The 21,712-nt window shown below is 39.2% G+C and overlaps 1 protein-coding gene across 1 annotated transcript in view; it reads right to left on the bottom strand.

Annotated features, from left to right (window-relative positions):
* Positions 1-1,917: 1,917 nt before the first annotated feature.
* LOC104404438 (putative E3 ubiquitin-protein ligase UNKL) overlaps positions 1,918-21,712 on the bottom strand; it is a gene marked incomplete at its 3' end in the record, with an annotated part of 37,004 nt that continues 17,209 nt past the window's right edge. Inside the window, exons 6-10 of the mRNA XM_010012866.1 lie at positions 21,157-21,241; positions 15,690-15,859; positions 6,172-6,360; positions 4,008-4,070; positions 1,918-2,083 (exon numbers count right to left, since the gene is read on the bottom strand). Coding sequence (XP_010011168.1) covers positions 1,918-2,083; positions 4,008-4,070; positions 6,172-6,360; positions 15,690-15,859; positions 21,157-21,241 — 673 coding nt within the window. The remainder of the gene's footprint in view (positions 2,084-4,007; positions 4,071-6,171; positions 6,361-15,689; positions 15,860-21,156; positions 21,242-21,712) is intronic.

Below are 21,712 nucleotides of genomic sequence, written 5' to 3'. Positions count from 1 at the left end.
TATATATATATATATGAAATTCCTTTAATGAAAAAAAAAACCCTAATCTATGCAGTTACCATAAAGTATACTAATTTATACATACATGAGGTGTGTTTTATGATACATATTCTGTTAACAAACATAGTATACTGAAAACTGATATATAAACCCATCAATAGACAGCAGAGGCATATTCGATCTCAAAGGAATCACGAGTCTCGTATGTGCACTAATATACTCACACTAGGACATGGGAAACATAGCATATCACTGTTTTAACGATTTTGCAACACTTGTTTAGTATACCACAATTTAAAAATTATACAGAATTAGCACCACATCCAGTATACAGAAATTAGACCATGGTTTTTACTGTATGAGTAACTTAGTACAGCCAATTAGCTTCTAGTTATTCCAGAAGCAATGTTTATCTTGACAAAAATGTGATTTCATTCCATAGTATATCTTAAAATAACTGTAAGCCAATTAAATGATATTACTTGCACAGAATAAAAACTAAAATTCTGCTCATTCTAATTCTAAAATTAGAATCAACATTTATTTTCTGTCTAAAACACGATCATGGAACAAACCTTTAAGGAAAGCAAGTTGTACACTTGTGAGACTGCAGGAAAAGATCCACCATTTAATAGTCTGCATAATTCCTTTCCTAGAAAAATTGAAAGAGTGAATGCCTAACTTACCCTGCCGAAGTGCTGACTCACTGTCTGCAGACTCCTGCTTGCTGCTACACATCAATTTAAACACAGAAAGCTTAAAGTACACCAGCTAATCACAGCAACTCCCTGATCACATGACTTACATCACAGAACGTGGACTAGTGCATTTTTCAAATCACAACATGCCCTGCCACAGCCTCCTGAATAAACCACGTTTAGTGTAAAAGTGCCACAAATTTCAATGAGTTTGTGGCTAACACTAAATTAAGGGAAGCAGCTGATACACTCGATGGCAATACTGCCGTTCAGAGGGATCTCAATAGGATGGAGAACTAGGCTGACAGAAAGCTGAAGTTCAACAAAGGCAAATACAATAATGCTGCACCTGGGACAGAATAATCCCTTGCAACAGTACAGGCTGATCAGAAAACAGCACTGCAGAAAAAGATCTAGGAATTCTGATGAACAACATGTTCAGCATATTCTGTGGCAATAAAAGCTAACAGCATATTTGCCTGCATTACTAAAAGTGTAGCCAGCAGGACCATAGCAGGAATACCATGAGTAGCTTTGCAGTTCCCAGTGTCTAATTATTATTTAAATATTTATTGCCTTTTACCATTTTCCACACAAACAGCCTAGCTGCTTGGAAGCAGAGGAACAGCTTTGGGCTAATAACAGAAATCTGGGGACTATTTTCCAGAATCTGTCTTTTGTACCCAGAAAGGAAGGGCTCCTCCTTTTTGTGTCCTTTCAGATCTGGTCCACATAGTGTGAACAAAAGATTTTGTCCTTGAACATGCAAATAACCAGAATGAAGAATATGCAGTCAGCCATACTGTGAGAACATGGCTAGATCTGTAACTGCGCTGCTATGTTAACATTAAAAAGAGTCAAATCTCATGAGCCCACCAACAGAAGTTGAGGAGACAGTACTTCCCCTTGTAGCAACAAAGCGAGGTGCATTATAAAAGTTTGACACTTTTTTTTTTAATCACTGGCTAATACCAAGGCTAAAATTCCAGTTTAAATGTCCTATTCACTCATTCCTTTGCTCACATTGGAGACTTTGTGAAAAATGATTTGGGGTTAAAGCATTTAAATTAAATTTCAATATTGCTTTTAATTACAGATGATAAAGGTGGTGTATACGTTACCATCTTTACCAATAAGTTCTTGGCATCTACGCTGAAACAAAAAGAACTTGAATAATGCAACAAAATACTACAATCGGAGATTAGATGTTAAGACTTACCAATTACTGCTTCACTTGTGTTACTGCCAGAATAGAATGGGAGAGCTCTGGCACTAATAGAAGGGACAGTTGCAGGAGATGAACTATCTGATCCAACACTGGAGGCCAGACTAGAAGTTATACGTGAAGCAAGTGGGCTAACTGCTGAAAAAACGCTGAGATGGTTCTGTTAAAAAGAAACAAACAGTATATGTATACACAAAAAATACTTACACAGAGGTACGTACAAACATATAAAATAAAGAGTGTATTTTTAAAAGAACCACCCTGTGAATTAATACATTAGGATAATTTCCCTTATCAGCAAATGCATTTCTCCAATGTGGCTAGACATCACTACCATATAATGGAATTCTGCTTTCAGCAAAAATACATCTAAATGCTTGCAAATAAGCTCGTAATTATATAATAACATAATTAGTCACTGCAGTGTGATGCTCCTTCTCAAAAGGAAAATATCTGAGGAATTGTATCATTTCATTATGGATTCACACACAAATTATATTCTATATTGGAGTTTTGGTCTGCAAATTTTCTCTAAATGCAGTTGGTGCATAAACTGATCTTTGGTTTAGATAACTAAGAAACATGACTGCGCTGCACACATGTATTACGTTATAAAATGACCTGTACCCGTGCTACTTCTTTCTAGCGGTAGAAAGTCATGCAGAAACTACTTTTTAGGGCAAATCACAAAAAATGTGAAGAGTTTCCAAGGCTGCCACTCCCTAATTTATAGATGTGCAAAGGAAAAGACTCAACGTATACTTTTAAACTGGTTCATGTGCTTTCACTGTTCTATACAGAACTCGCAGGATCCACCTCTATCTTGTGTTTTTACTCCTTATTTATTCAGCACCACTCCTCCCGCTTTTTAAATGTAACACACATTTTAATCCTCCACTTTAGTTTATACGCTCCCATGTGGCTGCATGAATGGCAAATGGTACAACTTCTGTTCTCATTTATCTTGATCATTGTCATCAGCAAAGCATCAGGGTTCTTGTTCTAGCAGTGTAAAGATGGCAGAGATTTAAGCTCCTCTGCACATACAGGATCACCTCTAACACTTAGTGTTAGATTTGTAACAGGTCAAAGCTACGCTCTGTCACTTTAACTGTTTTTCTAGTTTTGAGCACAAAAATGATCAGAAGGATGGAGCACCTCCTTCTGTGAGGAATGGCTCAGAGAGTTGGGGTCGTTTAGCCTAGAGGAAACTCCAGGGAGACCTTATTGCGGCCTTTCAGTTCTTACAAGGGGCCTGTAAGAAAGATGCAGGAAGACTTTTTAGCAGGGCCTGTTGTGACAGGACAAGGGGTGATGGTTCTAAACTAAAAGAGGCGAAATTCAGACTGGACGTAAGGAAAAAGTTCTTTACAGTGAGGATGGTAAAACCCTGGCACAGGTTGCCCAGAGGGGTGGTGGATGCACCATCCCTCGAGATACGTAAGGCCAGGCTAGATGTGGTCATGGGCAGCCTGATCTAGAGAAAGATGTCCCTGCTCACTGCAGGAGGGTTGGACTAGATGAGCTTTGAAGGTTTCTTCCAACCCAAACTATTCTATGGTTCTATTATTCTGTGATCTGACACTTGAACAACTGTATCGTCATCTTCCTTTCTGGCCTTCCTTAAACTTTATCAATCCATCCTCAAATCACATTAACCCAGAATTTCACTGCAAAAAACTACACCACAGAATTGCTATAATCAAAAGCATCTCCAAATTGCCTCATGCTCTTCTCACCCCTCTCACCTCCTGCAGTACAAAACTACTGTACATTTTCACAGAATCTATAGCCAGCTCTCCAGGACCACGTTCAGATGGCTTTTGCATTAGCTCCATGGAGGGAGACTCCACAACCTCTCTGGGCAGCCGGCTCCAATGCTCAGTGTCTCATGCACAGTAAAAACTATTTTTACATGTTTAGACAGAACCTCCTGTGTCTCAGTTTGTGCCCACTGCCTCTTGTGCTGACACTGGGCACAAATTTCACTTAGACTATGTTGTAAAGTGCCACATAACTTTGATAGTGCATTGATAAATTATTAGAAAGCAAAAACGTTTATAGCATTTAGCTTTTGGCAATACCTGCTTGATGTCTTGTTCATTTGATTTCTGCTGATTCTCAGCTGGGAAGCTTCGATGCTTTGCCTGAAAGAATAATCATCTCTGTAATATATGAACTTAATGAGTCATTGCTGTAAAACATATTACTAGTTTACAAAGGGTCAGGGACATCTCTGTAATGACATCTTCAACAGGCTGACTTAATTTCCCTCACTGCGGTGCTGTATGGATAACTAAATGCTAATGATCCTAAGAGTAAATCTACATGGAAAAGGAACAGCAGTTGCGTTTGTTCCACTTATATGCATAACTGAGCACATGCAAGTTATTTCTGGTCCAAAAATTGAGTAGCCCTGTTAACATTATGCTGTGACAGAAGTAACACGTCCCATATGCTCACCAGCTGGGGAATACTTCTCCAAGAGGCTGGTGGGATAGAAGCCCGAGGTAGCCAAAAGTTCGAGTGGAACTGCCTAGATTTTCCCATAAAGTGATTAACAACAAATACAAATTAAAAAAAAAAATAAAAAATCAAAGGGCAGATTTTCTTTGAACACCATTCTATGAATGAAAGGTAACTTTTGACACAAGTGAGACATACTTAAATAAGGCCAGTAATTTTCAGTGACTTCCTGAATTGCTGTAAACTCTGCAAGGTGCTCTCTCTCCCTAGGGAAAAATGGTTCTTTTTGCTGCCTTTAAGCAGTCTTGTTGTGTCCGTTCTTTGTTTCCTTTGGGAGATTCTGTCTTGCAGTGAAAGCTCCCTAGCAGTAACAACTCTCCTCCTCTTTATATGCCCACCACTCTAGAAACTATTTTATCAGTTGCAAAGTCCATCATTAGGTAAGTTCAACGTAGCCACTGAAAGGCAAGTACATGACATTTCTGTTGCTGCGACACATTCTCTGGAGCAGTACATTACTCTCTAAAACCAGCAAAACAGATCTCCACCAATGGTTACATCATTTCACAATTATTGCTGCCTCATATTCAGAAAGCAGCCACTTGATACTGTAACTGCCTTGCTTCCACAAAATTTGATCAATGATCACTTGATCCCTACATATTGGGAAACTGAAATATTTCCTGTCACAATGACCAGCTCTCTAACCTATAGCCTGCCTGAACATCTACACGTAAGAAAGCAATTCCACCTGGACAACTTTAGAGTAATGATCTTGCCATTACTACAAGACGTTAGCACTTAAAAAGCAAAAAACCCAACACTTTCCTTCCTTTAATTCTTTTTCTGTCTTTTCCTTCTGCACTTCTCTGTGCATCTCAGGTTACAAAACTCAATTCTGACCAATCACAGGTTTGCAAGAAGGCTGAACAGCTTGGCTGTAGCTTATTTAAATGTGTTATTTGAGGTCCTTTTTTGAACAGGTCCATTCTGACAATTTAGAAATGTAACCAGTATTATAATGGAGTGAGGAAAATTTAGCTTTAGCAGGTAGATCCTTGGCTTTCAGCTTTTTTCTCACAGACCAACAGAGCTGTTTCATATGCCTGAAAAATCGTCTTCCCTTCTCCCAACTGTCTCTAGCGTTGCCTATTTTCTCCCCAGTCTCCAACTAAAGGATTTTAACTCCTCATCAACTGCAATTTCAACTGCTCTCTTCTCATTCTAACACTATAGGTATCTCTCTCTTCAACAGGCTTGTTATATTTTATCATCTATGTCTATCTGGGAAATTAACTTGTCCAAGAAGAGAGGCAGCTGCAGGTGGGAGAAGAAACAGACTGAAATTAAATAGAAGATTGGAACTCATAAATAGTACCAACAGCCAGAAATTAATGTATCTTTTCACCACCAATTTTCAACAATAACTAAAACCCAATCTTACCAAGCCTAGCTATAATTTCACCACACACACCCCCCGCCCCCACACTGTTACCTTCTTCTGTTCTGGGCAATACAAGCTTAAAGTGACAATCACAACATTTCTGCAAAGTTACAATTTATTGCATGTCATCTGAGCTGCAGTGACTGTTCGTGTGAGTAGTTTTGGCTTGTGACAACTGTAACTTGATGCAGTTTAGCTCACTAAAGAAGACCATTCCAAACTCTGTGCTCTAAATGATCAAAAATCAGTGCTGATACACGAGGCAGACAACATTTTCTGTAAAATCTAATTTAACTTAAGATTGCATTTGTACTTCCAGACCCATATTATTCACATACCTGATCTTCTCGTTCAAAGCCTGGTGCTTTTGGATAGCTAGATGTCAGTGAAGGAACACCTGATGTGCTAGTCTCAGAACACAAAACGCCATTTGCTAATGATCTCTGTCTACAGAGAGGTCCAAGGGGAGATAAAGAACTACTGCTACCAGAACTTGATGTCACAGTTGGACTTGAAGAACAGGAAATCTGTAGAAGACAGAAAACAGTGTCTAATATACTCTAGGACATTTTTCTTTTATTTACAGCTATAGTCTTCCTCTGTAACACAATCTGTTGAATTTATAAATTCATTTCAGTCTTGTATCAATACAACACTAACTTTGTTTATTTGTATATATTTTTGGTATTAGCTTAAAAAGTAGCAGATGACAAAAGTAACATGGAGCTTTTGGGAGTGCAGAGACTTCAAAAGCAGATGCATTTGTACACACCAGAATATAGCCTTGTTTGGTCCCTAAGCACAAAATAAATCATAGACAGAGCTTACTTAATGGATATTAATTTACAATAAAGGAATACTTGCTTTCTGACGAACCTGATTTTCACTCATTCATATATTTCTTAATTTACAATTTAATGCAAGCATTATACAACGTTTCACTCTTGTAAAAGAACTTGTATGGACCAAGCCAAGCAGCTCAAAAAGAATAAGACATGTAGAATCTTGGCAAAAAGCATCTCAGTGCTTTCTTGTTGTTGTTATTTGGTAAATTTCAAAAGCCTGTTCTGTCGGATTCTTAAACATTACTGAATTTGTAAGTTTTAGTTCTGCTGTGCATTTTCCAGAGAGTTTCAAACTTCTAAAGTAGAAAGCGTGAGCTGAAGGTACAATATGTAAGTAGCTCTGGGTGGTTTTTTTGGCTAGAAGTAAAATTCTGATGAACCTGGAATTCATGAACTCAGGTGCCAGCATCCTACAATAATATGTTTGACTGGAATTGGGGGCATTGCTTGTTATCTTTTAGTAAACATCTTTTTAGTAAACTGTTCCATTTTCTTAAACTAGATTCATAATTAGACTCACAAAGGAAGTATGGAAATAGTTGCATCCTGCATTTATGCCTAACAGCCCAGTAGTGAGAACACTCGGTAATGACACACATTTCAACCTCTTCTATGCTTGTTTCTGAACAGAAACTGCCAGCTCTCAAGGAAGTGAACTAGTCAATACAATAACAGAGTGTCAAAGTGGTTTGGGTTTGTTTAAATACAAAACACACACAGAATCAGAGAGACTACATAGTAACTATATAATTTACTGTTAAACTCAAAATTTAGGATTAACCCTAACCCTTACTTTTACTCTTTGCTCCAAAGAATATGAAAGCATGTTAAAGCAAATGAGGATTTTAACAGAAAACACCTCTCTCCCCAGAATCACATAACCTCAAAATGTCCTTCCTGAGCAGCAGGAACTTCACGTTCAAATTCCTGTAAATCAGGAAGAGGACCCACATGAACCTAGACAAGGTCTTAAGCCTGGAAAGGAAAAAAAGCACCTCCAGTAACTGTAAGCCTTACACTTGATGAAGATTATTACCCATGCATTCACTCCTATCACTACAGAAAATCTCCAGTTATGAACCTTATGTATGTGGAGTTCTGTAATTAGATTGCTTTTGAAGTACAAAGACAGTTTTTCTATACAAGTCTGAAATGTACATATACCTTGAGAGCTGACAGAAGTAGAAGAATGGGCACCACAGCCAAAATAATTAGATTGCTAGCCAAGGTTTACTCAAGGCAAAATTACTTCTGAAGTGGAAGGCTGAAGAATTAATGCTTTAACCACAAGCTTGTTACAACATGCAATGTTTCTCTTTCTGTTACCATTTACTCTGAATCCAAAACTGAGGATTGCCCAGTGCATGGTGGTGCTAAGTTTGCACATTTTTCAGCTCTAAAATACTGAAATCCTTACTTTATCCTAGAGAGAAAAAGAAAATAAAAGGACAGGGGAAAAAAAAAACAAAACGAACAAACAAACCAAAAAAACAACCATCAAGTGAAATAAATTTGTTGTTGTCATTGTTTTGGTCAATAAATACATGCTAAGGTATTCAGTTCCATATCAAAAGATTTTGAAAACTTTTTATGAATAACATAGTTACATCTTGTAAGTACACTTAAAAACATACTTCTGGTAGCATAAGGCTGCTTAATGCAGCAGACAAATATGTAAGAGAAAATAGGCAGGAAAGGCAGACTAACACCCAAAGTAAGATACTAATTTAGACAAGCTACTGACTCAGTTTAACGATGAGTTTCCTAATCTGCATGGACTGTTTCTCAGATGCTATTTCATGTCCATTATTTCAGCTAGGCAGGTAACAGATTATTTTACCAACACAGGAAGATGTACATCATGGTTGCTCCCCTACAATGTGACCTAATGAAGATCAGGGGGAGAGGGAGGAAGGAAGATAGCCATTATGGATTACTTTTCCTGGAGGGCTACCTGCAGACAACAGAGCCGTAAGTGGGGAACAATGCCCTTGTTCACCGAGAAGTAACGGTCTTGAGGTACAGAGTTACTGGTCAAGATCAGATAGGATCAGGCACACAGGACCAAAAGGTGGGCCCTCTCCAGAAGGAAATGGGAGACCTGGTTACCTGGGCTATGGAGAAGGCTGAATTTCTTTTGCATCAGTCTTCACCAGCAAGAGCTCCAGTCACACCACCCAAGTAGCAGAAGGTAAAGGCAGGGACTGGGAGAGTGAAGAACTACCTGCTGCAGTTAAAGATCAGGTTTGAGACCATCTAAGAAACACGAAGGTGCTTAAGTTCATGGGACCTGACGAGATGCATCCATGGGTCCTGAGGGAACAGTCAGATGAAGTTGCCAAGCTGCCATTATGCATGATATCTGAGAAGTCTTGGCAGTCTGGTGAAGTTCCTTCTGACTGCAAAAGGGAAAACATAACCCCCATTTTTAAAAAGAGAAAAAAGGAAGACCCAGGGGACTGTGGGCCAGTCAGTCTCACCTCAGTGCCCAGCAAGACCGTGGAGCACATCCTCATGGAAACAGTGCTAAAGGCACATGGAAACTAAGGTGACTGGAGACAGCCAACATGGCTTCACTAAAGGCAAATCATGCCTGACAAATTTGGCAGCCTTTGACAATGAGCCTTCAGCATTAGCGGATAATGGGAGAACGACATATATCATCAACCTGGACTTGTGCAAGGGATCTGACACTGTCCCACACAACATCCTTGTCTCTAAACTGGGGAGGCATGGATGTGACAGATGCACCACTTGGTGGGCAAGGAATTGGCTGGATGGCACAACGCAAAGAGTTGCAGTCAATGATTCAATGTCCAAGTGGAGACCAGTGACAAGTGGTGTTCCTCAGGGGTCAGTAGTGAGACCAGTGCTCTTTAACACCTTTGTGGGCGACATGGACAGTGGGATTGAGTGTACTCTCCCCAAGCTGTGTGGTGCAGTCAGCAGGCTGGCGGGAAGGGATGGGATGCAGAGGGACCTTGACAGGCTGGAGAGGTGGGCCTGTGTGAACCTTGCGAAGGTCAGCAAGGCCATGTGCAAGGTCCTGCACCTGGGCTGGGGCAATCCCAAGCACAAATACAGGCTGGGCAGAGACTGGATGGAGCAGCCCTGAGAAGGACTTGGGGGTGTTGGTTAACAGAAAGCTCAACATGACCTGACAGGGTGTGCTTGCAGCCCAAAACCCTCCTGTGTGCTGGCCTGCATCCCCAGAGCATGAGCAGCAGGTTGAGGGAAGTGATTCTCCCCCTCTGCTGTACTCCGGGGAGACCCCACCTGGAGTACTGTGCCCAGCTCTGAGGCCCCGACATAAGGACACAAAGCTGTTGGAGGGAGTCCAGAGGAGGCCACAAGGATGCTCTGAGGGCTGGAGCAGCTCTGCTCTGGAGCCAGGCTGAGAGAGCTGGGCTGGGTCAGCTGGAGAAGAGAAGGCTCCTGAAGAGGACACCTCAGAGCAGCTTCTAGTGCCTAAAGGGGCTACAAGAAACCTGGAGAGGGACTTTTTACAACGCCCTGTAGCAACAGGACAAAGGGGAACGGCTTTAACCTGACAGAGGGGAGACTGAGATGAGCTCTGAGGCAGAAGCTCTTCCCTGTGAGGGTGCTGAGGCGCTGGCACAGGGTGCCCAGAGGAGCTGTGGCTGCCCCATCCCTGGCAGTGTTCAAGGTCAGGTTGGACACAGGGGCTTGGAGCAACCTGCTCTAGTGGAAGGTGTCCCTGCCCATGGCAGGGGTTGGAGCTGGAGGAGCTTTAAGGTCCCTTCCAACACAAACCAGTCTGTGATTCTATGAAAAAGAGTGTAATGGGGAGAAGGGAAACTGTCTATGATTACTTTTTGATCAGTGCTGAAGAATTTACATTTTGGTATCCATGTTGGCATAAACAGCAATGTCCTCAGCACTACTGATGCTAGAAAAATCTATTGCCAATTGTTAGTCTTAATTTGGGTTGGGGTTTTTTTTGGCTTTTTCTTCTTTATTAAGACAAGCACAAACAACAGAAGCTAGAATCCATAGTCGCCTCAACTCTGGAGGAAGCCTTCAGCAGTATCTTTGGAAACTGATCTACAAGTGTAACTGAAGACTTGTGTCTTTTTATTTTCTGAGTGTAGGATAGGGGCCTAAGAGATTTTAGTACTCTTCAGGAATGTGTCCCTCCTAAAAATGGAAATCTGTTCTGTTATGCAGTCAAAGATATAAGCACAGGAAGGACACAGTTCAACCCCTAAGGGTTTAGAGTCTAGTCTAATTAAAGACCAGTACTTGATGACACTCCCTACTTTATAAGCTTACCTTAACAAGGGTTACATCCTCATAATGTATGAAGAAATAACTTGCCACTATTCATCACTGCAGCTAAATTGCTTAGAAAAAGAGCATGTAGAACAAGCGATACATTTCCTTCCCTTAGTTCTTATCTACTCTGTACCTTTGCTTACAGCTGAACTTCTACAAAGAAAATGAGAAAACATATACCTATAAAACTAGTTGTATTTCCTATGAAAACAGAAGCTTCTTGAGTTTCTTGATTTGCGTTATATCTTGTGGCTTTAAATGTACTGTTATGTTGCCTTCATTTGTGGGGGTGGAGGAGAAGATGACAGGAAGTGGAAATGTGTTTTTAAGGAAGCTGTAAAACTAACTTTGCTCTCAAGTGACTTACGTCCTTCCTACATCCCTCAGTGTCTCAGAACAGTAGTTCCACAGTAAAGGAAGTAAATTCATCACCATTGTTCAGATTAAGGTTATGCACACATAACCAAACTCAGCTGCATTATCGCCGTTTAATAAATTATCATTTACCAAATGAGTGTGGTAACTGACCATGTGCACACAGTCGAGACATCTTAGTTATGAAGTAAAACAGACAACCTGAGGCTTAATGAAGGCAGCAGAATATTAGCACCACGTCTGCAATCAGGATGAGCTATGAAGGCACGCAATCTTCACCATGATGGAACTGCCAAGCACTGACTTTAACTGTGCTAACTTGAACGTGTGATCAAGTACTCACACATCTTTGATTAATTCAATAAACCAAAGATGGTGCTGGTTATCCTATCTTCATCTGTTGTAAGCAACATACATCCTATGCAAATATTCACTTTTAAATACGCCATGATGGCCGACATTTCTATCCTTTTACTTTTCAAAATAAAACTATGACTTATTGCTCTGAGCCATGAAGAGCTAACATAAATATTCTGTAATTGACAAATGCAATTAATCTTTGATGTATCTCCTACTTAATCTCCCAAATAAACAGCAAGTGTTCCTGTTAAATTTTGCAATGCCACAAACTTGAACAGTATTTACAGACAAAATTTCATTACACAGTTAGGTGTTTGCTCTGTACCATCATCTAGCTTAGGTACCAGTAACAGAGATCTGATGTATGGAGATCAGCAGTATAATCCTGAAGGTGAGCTGGGCGTGTTTTTAGGGAAAGGTGATAAGGTTTTCCACATTTTTTGGCTGAAAAGCTGCTCAAGAGGATATGCATTTTGCATTGATATATTAACACTGGAAAGCTAATCAACCTGCTAGAGAAAACATATGAAGCAGCAACTATGACTGTGGCTGCACGCACTGAGACAGCCTAGTTCATCCAACTTTCACGGCACTGAACAAAACAGACCATTTGGGTATGTTAAATTGCAATAAATTTGCAGGATATAAATGGTAACAGTTGAAATGAAGGGATGAAATTAAGGTGAGGTGGAAGCTTACAGCCGAGAATGATGCATATATACAGGGTGCAGAGAATTGCATGCCAGAGAGATTATTTTGGCAAAGGTGGCTGAGGAAAGGGGTAGATCACAAGTGACTGAGAAAAACAGGTGCACAGCGTACTAGATGATGAACCATTACATAGCTGAAGATTCATGGAAGGATATGTAAGGAGTAATGGAAATATGAATAAACATGAAGAAGCAGAACATAACCACTTTCATTAACCAGGTAGGACATCAAAGCTGAATCGATACGAGCAATGTACCTGAAATATGAATCAAGCTATTTCAGGACTTGCATGCACAGAAATATTCAAGAAACCTAGTCTACTATCATTTCCCATAACCAAGGACTTCATATACATGAATTTTACTAGCTCAACAGAAAACATAAGGAAGATTCTTTTAAAAGTTATATCAAGAGTGAAAGAAAATAAATTTATGTCAAAAAAAGGAGCAGTAGGAGAATGAGTAAAAAGGAGTATTCCTTCTGACAATTAGTTGATGCTGAACAGAGCACAAAAGATGAGTAATGGTTAAGAACAAGCAGCAAGAGCTGAAAGTACAAGTTGCTGGTGTGCAAATGCAGCTCCTAAAGAGGACACACAGGACTGGGAAAAGGATGCGTGAACTTGTTGCTACAATGCATACGAAGACTCTGAATCCTACTAAAGGCACTTCACGGCCCTCATGCAATATGAGAAAAAAAAAAGGGGTGTGCCAAGAAAGCCAATCTAGGACTTGCTAGAGCAACACACAAAAAGTAAGATAAGAGATGATGGGAAGTGTGGAGAAACAAGTAGTACTAATTGAAATGGAAAACCGCAATCTGTACCACATTGGGTAAACTGCATTGTGTGAGTTAGGTATATTTAGATGCTACAATTGGTGGAGTATAAAGCAAAGGGAACTGCAAAAAGACACTGATGAAAAACAGTACTATCAAAGATCAGGTGAAGGGACTGACAAAAGCATAGTGTTAGATGCTTCAAGCCAGAAGGCAGAATATGGAGGTAAAGAAACATAGATGTATAAGCTTTCCATGGAAACTGAACTCACACTTACCAAAAAAGGCTAAAGAGTAGACTCACTGCAACGTTAAGGAAAGATACAGCAGATGAATGACTGATGACAGTCCAATTGACAAAGCAATTTAAGATGAAGACATAAGAATACTGCATAGGAAAGATAAGAAGGTATATATTTGAAACAGTTACACAGCCTCCCTTCACTATCAACCTGAATCATACAGAATCTTAATGGACTTGTTCTTCCAATAATGTTTATAGATAGGCCAATAGATACTATCACGTTCTACAAATGGGGACCTAAGCTCATAATCAAAGAGGAATATTGTGATTGAGCAAAGAACTGAGTTTAAGTGTCTCAAATACTACATGATCCTTTTCCTCTAGAAGCAAATGAAACAGTAGGATACTCTCCCAGCATACTATAACATGGATATGTGAAAGAAGTTTTGGAAGACGAATAGGAAGAGTTTGTCTTGAAGACAAAAAGGAAGAGAGGCATGGAAAGTCTAATTTCATCATGATAAAAACTTCTAAAATTAAGTTTACTCAGGACCAGTGTCTGACAGTGATGAGAATGACGATGAAGGAGGGGATACTAAAACAGCTGATTGGAACAGAGAGAAAAACACAAACCATGAATGTAACTAAGTTGCTGGGATATGAAAAATGGAGGGAGGGAAGAAAACAGACTAACTACTTAAATAGTAAAATTAAGCAGTTTATGGCAGATGGAAAAGGTAAAAGCAAGCAAGCACCAAAATTCAAGAATTAAACATGGAAAAACAGAAGACCAACCTGCTAATAACTGCATATTAAATAAAAAAAAGGAAGTGCATCAACCAATGCTGCAGGTCAGCAGTCAATTTAAGTAGTCAGTTGAAAGACAGACAGAACATTTTGCTAGACATCAGACAAAAAGGTGGCCACTTGCAATAAAACTTTAAGCAGAACATACAGAGAAGGAGGTAGGGTCAACTTCTCCATTTTCACACTTGAACAGTAGTACAGGCAGAGACTCACTGAGGATGGAACGGCAAATGTAGACAATGTTCATCAGACTCCTAATGACTAATAGAAAAATATACGTATATCGAAGCAGATTCCCTACAGCTGGAAGGCATATTACAACAGTTAGTATTTTCAGCTGTACCTAAATCATTCATGAAAGGCTAAGAAGCTTCTGTGAGAAGAGATGCTTTTATGGGTCTCTCCTGAAAGCTTCAGAACCCTAGCAACAACAAAATTACCTTCCTGAATAAGAAGGTAGACCTTATCTGAGAACCTTTCATATAAAGAAGCAGACTTCTGCACTGGGAACCTAAGATAAAAGGTAGGCATATTAGTACCTTTATTCTCAATCTACAGGACAGCAATATGAAGCTACATGAAAGAAAGCCAGGAGTTTCTGGACTATTTATTGGCAATTCCTCTTAAATGTTATTTAAGATATGTCCTTTCATCTGGTTTCTAACCAAACGGTATCAACTGACAGTGCTGGAAAGCTAGAAGTGAAAATTCTAGGAATAAATGTGTATATACTTGTGACTCTGCACTGGAAACAAGGTAAGAAAAACACAGGTCAGGAGAGAACAAGAGGGATGTCACTATATATGTATTATTTTGCAACAATCAGAAAACCTAACAAAACACTCTATTCCAACTAATACTAGAAGGAAGATAGTAAAATCTCTGCAATATATCTTTCTCCCTCACCCGTAGTGGATAAAATTTGCTAACATAAATATACATAATCAAACCCTCTACTACCAAACATACTACATGAACTGCACCACTGTAAGAGGCTTTAAGCATAAAGCATGTTCAGGTAGGTCATTAATTCATTCCTAATGTTAACAAATTAGGGCAGAGAAGAGGGCTGGGATCAGTCAAGATTTTCCATGAATTAAACCTTTCCTATAGAAAAAAGAGACATGTGTAAATTAAGCTGTCCTGTAGTTGTATATTTGATTAACAATGATGTTCCTCACATTCGAAATACTGCATCTAAAGACAAAAAACAAGAAGAGAAAACACAAACAATACATAGTTAAATCTGATGCTGGGCATACATTCCAGTCAGGCTTACACTACCACCCAAATATTATTGCCTGACATTTACTCTAGCTGTGTTTTTCTTCTCTTCTGCTGAAGTACAAAGAAATAAAAAACAGACGTTTAAGAAGTAAAATAAACATTGTATATTGGCACAGTGATTATTAGTAACTTTTCCAGAATTATTTACACTTACATTTCCAGACTGCCCACTGCTATTTGTAATGCTGTTTGTGGAGTTAAGACTGCTGCTCCATTCATTTGCAATTCCTATGCTGTCTGTTGAAAACAGGTGAGCGCCTGGCTTTGATTGACAACCAGTTTGCAGTATGACTACATTCATGGTGTCCTCTGTTGAAGGAATCCCCAACAAATTACACACAGATTTGATACTTAGCTGTGTGAATTAAACAATTACATACCTAGTACCAAACAAAGCACCTGTCACATGGAAACATAAATCACACACAAGAAATCCCTCTCTCTTTTTTTTAATATAAGCATAAAAGGCAAGGTAAGAATATAAAACAAATATATAATTCACCATTATGTATTTGTGGCTGCTAACAAATGTGATACTCTTAATTTTCTTGCTCCATCAAAAACTGGTGGGACACAGATTGAAATAGATATATTTAAAGTATTTGAGATTTTGTTTTGTTTTCCAGAAACTCCATCACACCAGGGTTTAAAGACAACATTCTTTAGAACTCCTGACCAGAAAGGTATCATAATTACAGGGTTCTTTGTTTTCTTTTTCCAGACTAGAACCAACTGACTTAATCATAAAACAATTTGAAGAGAACATGCGTCTTGTACCATGTAACTTTAAAAGGAACAATAACCTTTGAGAAAGCTCATTAGTAACTTACATGTAAATGCTGATCAATGATTTGTTAATTTTCATACCAGAACATTCAGCTCAAGGTGACTGAACAATTACGTGGCAATTCCCCAAAGGCTACTTTGTTGAACCATTACACATCCTGGGTATTTGATTCTCTAAATGTGCAATGTACTACGGAGATTTAGACTTCTAGTTCTATAGGCAAATGATGAGTTAACAAAAAAAAGTTTACTTTAGTAAGCAATTGCTGTTAGCAACATTCCTCACCTTATAATCCATGCACACAAGACATCAAAGTAAGGAAGTCAGAACTGAAAGCAAAAATCTCTTAATAAATTCTACAGGTATAGCAAGACGTTTTTCATCGCTAGCCACTACTGCGTATCTAAGGGGTAATGATAAACTGCAGTTAAAAATCAAATTTAAACATTTGTCTCTACTAGAAACAATAAGTAGCTCTGACAGAGTGCATGAAAGTACAAGTCATAGCAAGAAAAAGTATGAGTATGAGATACACAGATGTCTCTCTTTGGTGGAGGATTGTTTCTAATGATGTGGGTTTTTTCTACCTGGAATTTGATTCATCACAACTCTGCAACCTTCTGACTACACAGTTCAACGCTTTACCAAATATTTCCTCTATCGTCCAAATTACAAAAATATGGAAGTGGCTAACAAAAGAGAAAGGCAAAAGCTCCAGCAAGTACCAGCATGCACACGAGTCCACTAATACCCCGCAACAAAACAAAGGGAAAAGCAACCACAGGGATTACAAGGACGGTGTCACTAGAGCCCTGCTGTTCCTCCTGCAGAATGGGAGTGCAAAGAACACTTGGGAAGACACGAACAGATGTGCTGAGTTTTTGTAATTTACCTCACTTTCACTACATATCATCTTACTGGAGAGCTGCCTGGCCAGAGCACCCACCTTATGTCCAGTCAGCCCTCACAATGCCACAGGAAAAGCCCTATCTGATTCATGCTCTCTCCTACATCTTCCATTAGCATTTTTTCCTGCCACAACCACGCATCTGTCCAATATTCTGAGTGTAAGTAGTCATACCACCCCAAAAGGGTAGTATAAGACTGCTTTACAAACATTTCAAAGAGAAATGGTCTCACCTTTCTCCTTCCAAGGTATCTAGGGAGAGTAACATTACTAATTCTTGCTATTCTGCTTATTGATAGTTAAGTCAGATGGACACATTAAATTCAGAATGTATGCTTCTTTATCATTCTAAGTTCTTCCAGGAATGTACATCATAGTTTGTGGCCACCTGCACAAAAGTAACAAATTCTACAGCATAAGCTTCCCCCAATCTAACCATATTTTCTCAAAGACCCATAGCTCTTGTAGGAGGTTGCAACTGACAAAACAGCAACAGTCTCATGTGGTGGCCTATCTCATGGTGATCCCTGAAGCTCATGGAGATTAGCACAGCTCTCAAAAAGAGCTTCAAATATCTAATGCCAATGCAGCAATGCTTCAGCGATACTGTATCAGCAGCCTATACAGGAACAGGGTTGTACTCTTGATGAGATACAACTTTTTCAGCTATACAGCCTCCTTAGAGTTTGCACTAATGAGGCTTGGGTATTATGAATGTAAGAGTTACCACAGTTGGGCTACATCTGGCCTGGGAAATCCCATCTTTCGTGAAGTCAGAAGTGTTTGCATTATTGCAATCTTGATACCAATAGGAGAGAACAGTCTTGAAGGCCAATGCTTTCAGTAACAGCTGTTATATAGGAGATTGAAGAGTTTCCAAGCTCCTGCCAGCAGAGTTTCAGTTTGCCCCTGTTTCTGCTTCAAAAAAAAATAATCTATTCTTCTTTAAGGTGCCAGGTGTAGTCAGGCAGGCAGTGGATAAATGCGTGCCACAGATTGCTGCTCATAACTTCAGGAGAGTCCATTACTGAAGTGTCCCCACATACCCTCGTTATTCTCTGTTTTGCAAAGGGAAATAGGTCAGATCCCACTACCTCTCTCCTTTTCAGGATTAGGTGCCCTCCCTCCTGTCATCACAAGGTGTCTTTGGGACTACATTTGGACCTAGGATTTCAGCCAGAGGTAGAAGAAATCCAGAGGTGACATTTACAGGATAATACTGTCTGCAGCCAGGGCCTGAAGGGAAAAGCAATCTTGGAGGAATAGTAATACAATGGAGGAGGAAGGAAGGAAGAGGGGGGAGGGGGGGGGGGGGGGGGGGGAGAGGGGAGGGAGGAAGTGTTCAGCTGGTTCTGAGGAAGTCACTGAGAGAACACTAGGAATGCAATTATTGAGAATGTGTGCTTCCAAAAATTATTTCACATGGAATGATAAAAATTGCTGAGATGCACGTACGAATGGTGGGAAATCTTTCTCTACCCACTCCACAGAGGTAGGGCTTCACTGACGTTAGGTGGAGAACACCCGTAATTTGTGATTCAAAGAGATCCATGAACCAAGAGTTTCATGCTTTTCATACTGATGATAAGATCTACAACTCTGAAACCATTTTCTCCCCTTCCCTAATATAGAAAACATTTTATTCTACTAACATAAGAGACAGAATGTCAGAGCTGCTAAACTAAGCTTAAAGTTGTTGCCAATAGCAGAAAGGCAATCTTGCTGATAGTAACCAAGCATCTAACTTCTGATGAACTATTCAGACTACCAGAGACAGGGGGTGGGCACTGTTGGAAGATTTCAAGTTCATTTGTCGAGATTCCCTGCTTATACAGTCTTCATTAGAGATGATGTAAGCCAGAGTTCCAGAGCATGCTGGCTGAGCATGTCTCAAGCCTCAAATCTCTTCTGATGGACATAAAATTCTGTCTAACACAACTACGTGCATAAAATCAAGCTGCAGCTTCTCCATTAGCACTGCTAACATGTTTATAGTCTCCGGAATTCTCTCAGAGTTCTGAAGATTTTTAAAGAGCACAAGAACTCATGCTACGGAGTAGAAGAAAGAACGGGCTGGGGTAGAAAGATTAGCAACAGATTAGAAAGATATCCCTTAGGGAGAATAAGATCAGCAAATTTTTAAGTTTGCACTTTCCTTCAGCCCTCTATCTTTAATCTGAGCAACACATAACTTTTCCTTAGAGATGGGTATCTTGTTTATTGTCAATGAGAGCTTCCTTTGGGAATGATTCAAGCATCAACTGGATTGTTAAAAGATACTAATGATCAAGACACACAGTAGATCATGATGGGGGTCTCAAAAGAACTCCAATCTCAATAGGTCTGCTGAGTTTATCCTGTACAGTCTTCATGCTGAAGAGGCAAGAGGGGAGGCAGCATTCATTATGCTCTAAGAAAGGAAACAAAAAATGTAGTCTTCTCTCACAGGAGTTTTTTATCGTGTCACAATTATACCATGCTGCATGTATGCAGTGAATTTGCTTAAATCATACTCTTTCAGCTGTTTCAGGAGAGAAAAAACTTGTATCAGATAAAGAGAAAAGTATCCCTGTAAGAAAATGTGCATTTTCAGACTTCCTGAGTCAAAGACGTACTTGCCAAAACTGCCAAATAGTGAAGGACTTGATTTAGGAGATAGCCTGAACAGCATGAAAATAAAGGCAGTGAGGTACTTTTGATACGAAGAAGCAGTCCATGAAGACTTCATTGCCATAATGGTTTGAAGGCTTTTTAGGTCTTAGAATAATGAGCTTCTTAAAATAAATACAGGAGGTTATTTATCCTTCCTCTTCTTTGAGGAACAAAACCTAATAAAAGTAAAATGGATCATACCACAGAAGTTAAAAGACAAGGTCATCATACCACACATTCTCAGAAACAAGAGCTGTGGGCAGCAAGAATGATTCTATTCACTGAAAGTCTTTTAGGTAAGCATGTGACACATTAAGTGGTTGTAGAGAACATTACGTTTCCTTGGAGAGGTCAGATAGGGAGAGGAGACTGCCATTACTTCTCATTAGAGAATCCTAAGATAAATACTACTAAATTGCACACATTTGGAGCTTTCAAATCCCTCTTTCCAGCTCTAGAAGCAGAAAGCAAAAAGTAAGATAGGAGCAGGTTATTTTTTTAGGGATTACATAAGCAAAAGCTACATCATAAAAAGAAAAAAAAAGAAGAAGAAAATATTTATCACTTACAAAAAACAGTTACACAGAAATGCTTCAAGTTCGACCTTGCATCACAGCTGAGAAGAAGCCATGAACAGCTGTTGCAGCAACCGCACAGTTCAGATTTTGGAGTAGAGGAAGAATGTAGGGGTAGCCTAAGTTGATACTACTATTAAAAAGCATCTGATGATGCATACCCTGCATGTGTAGATCATACCAAAGAACTGAATGCTTTCTTGGAGAAAAATGGCTCCTCTTCCTTTTTCTATATATAAGTTTGAGTGCAGTGAAGATGCAAGTGGGCTACAGAGGAAAGAGTACAGCTGAAAATTTTCTCCGTGTTCTTTTTCAGTTTAGCTAAGGCCCTACTTCTGCAAATACCTGAGAGGATATTTGACTTTTACCCGAGAAGTTTACGGTAGGTTTCAACAGGACAGCTAATATATTTTAAAAAGTCAAGTATGTGTGCAGAAAATTGCCAAATCAAGCTCAAAACGTTGAAGGGACAAGCTGCCTTTGCGAAGAAAAGCTATACAAATTCTTCTGCTATGCAAATGCAGCCAGCTCCCACAGCAATGTACAGTATTAGAAAACATGGACTAAATTTCTAAAAGCAAGTGACATCAAATGTCATTTATATACTAAAATTAATGATAAGTCACTTCTGTTATTGATGTTTCAAAACTATGGTTCACTTTTATGAACACTGATACAAAATAAGAGTTCTCTTACTTACTTTCAACATGTGCAAATGCACAAAATGGACCACGTGGGCAGTAACCTGTTTGGCGCATGTCATTGCACTTTGTAGATTTATATATCTAAACAAAACAGAAGGGTGATTAACCTAAACATCTTTGTTACACAGTGACAAAATCGCTAGAAAGTTATAAAACCTTTAAATGAAAAATTCTGAATATTCACTAACGACATGTAACACAGTTTGCTTAGAAAATTCAGTTCTTCTCATCATCTTTAAAAAATCAAAGAGAACAGAATTTTAAGAAAAGCAAACCTGAGACAAGAGAATCTTGACCCTCTTCTGTATAATAACAAACAGTAAGTAACAACAATATTTTAGAAAAGCAGTGTTTAAACTGCTTTGGTTTTCCATGTTGTATGGAAAGAAGTTAAACATTGAGAATGAGTTTTTCAAAGTAATTTACAACACTTTCAAGAATCTTGCAGGAGAAATGATGCCTGTAGTAGAGCAGCTTACAGAGCTGAAAAAAACCCAGACACAACAGTATGTTTTTTGCAACACAGCTCCTTCATTAGGACACCTCCAATAT

Source organism: Nestor notabilis, unplaced genomic scaffold, assembly GCF_000696875.1.
Source record: "Nestor notabilis isolate BGI_N333 unplaced genomic scaffold, ASM69687v1 scaffold4524, whole genome shotgun sequence".
Lineage (NCBI taxonomy): Eukaryota > Metazoa > Chordata > Aves > Psittaciformes > Psittacidae > Nestor > Nestor notabilis.
The sequence above is the reverse complement of the archived record's forward strand: the minus strand, read 5'-3'. Positions and strand labels throughout refer to the sequence as shown.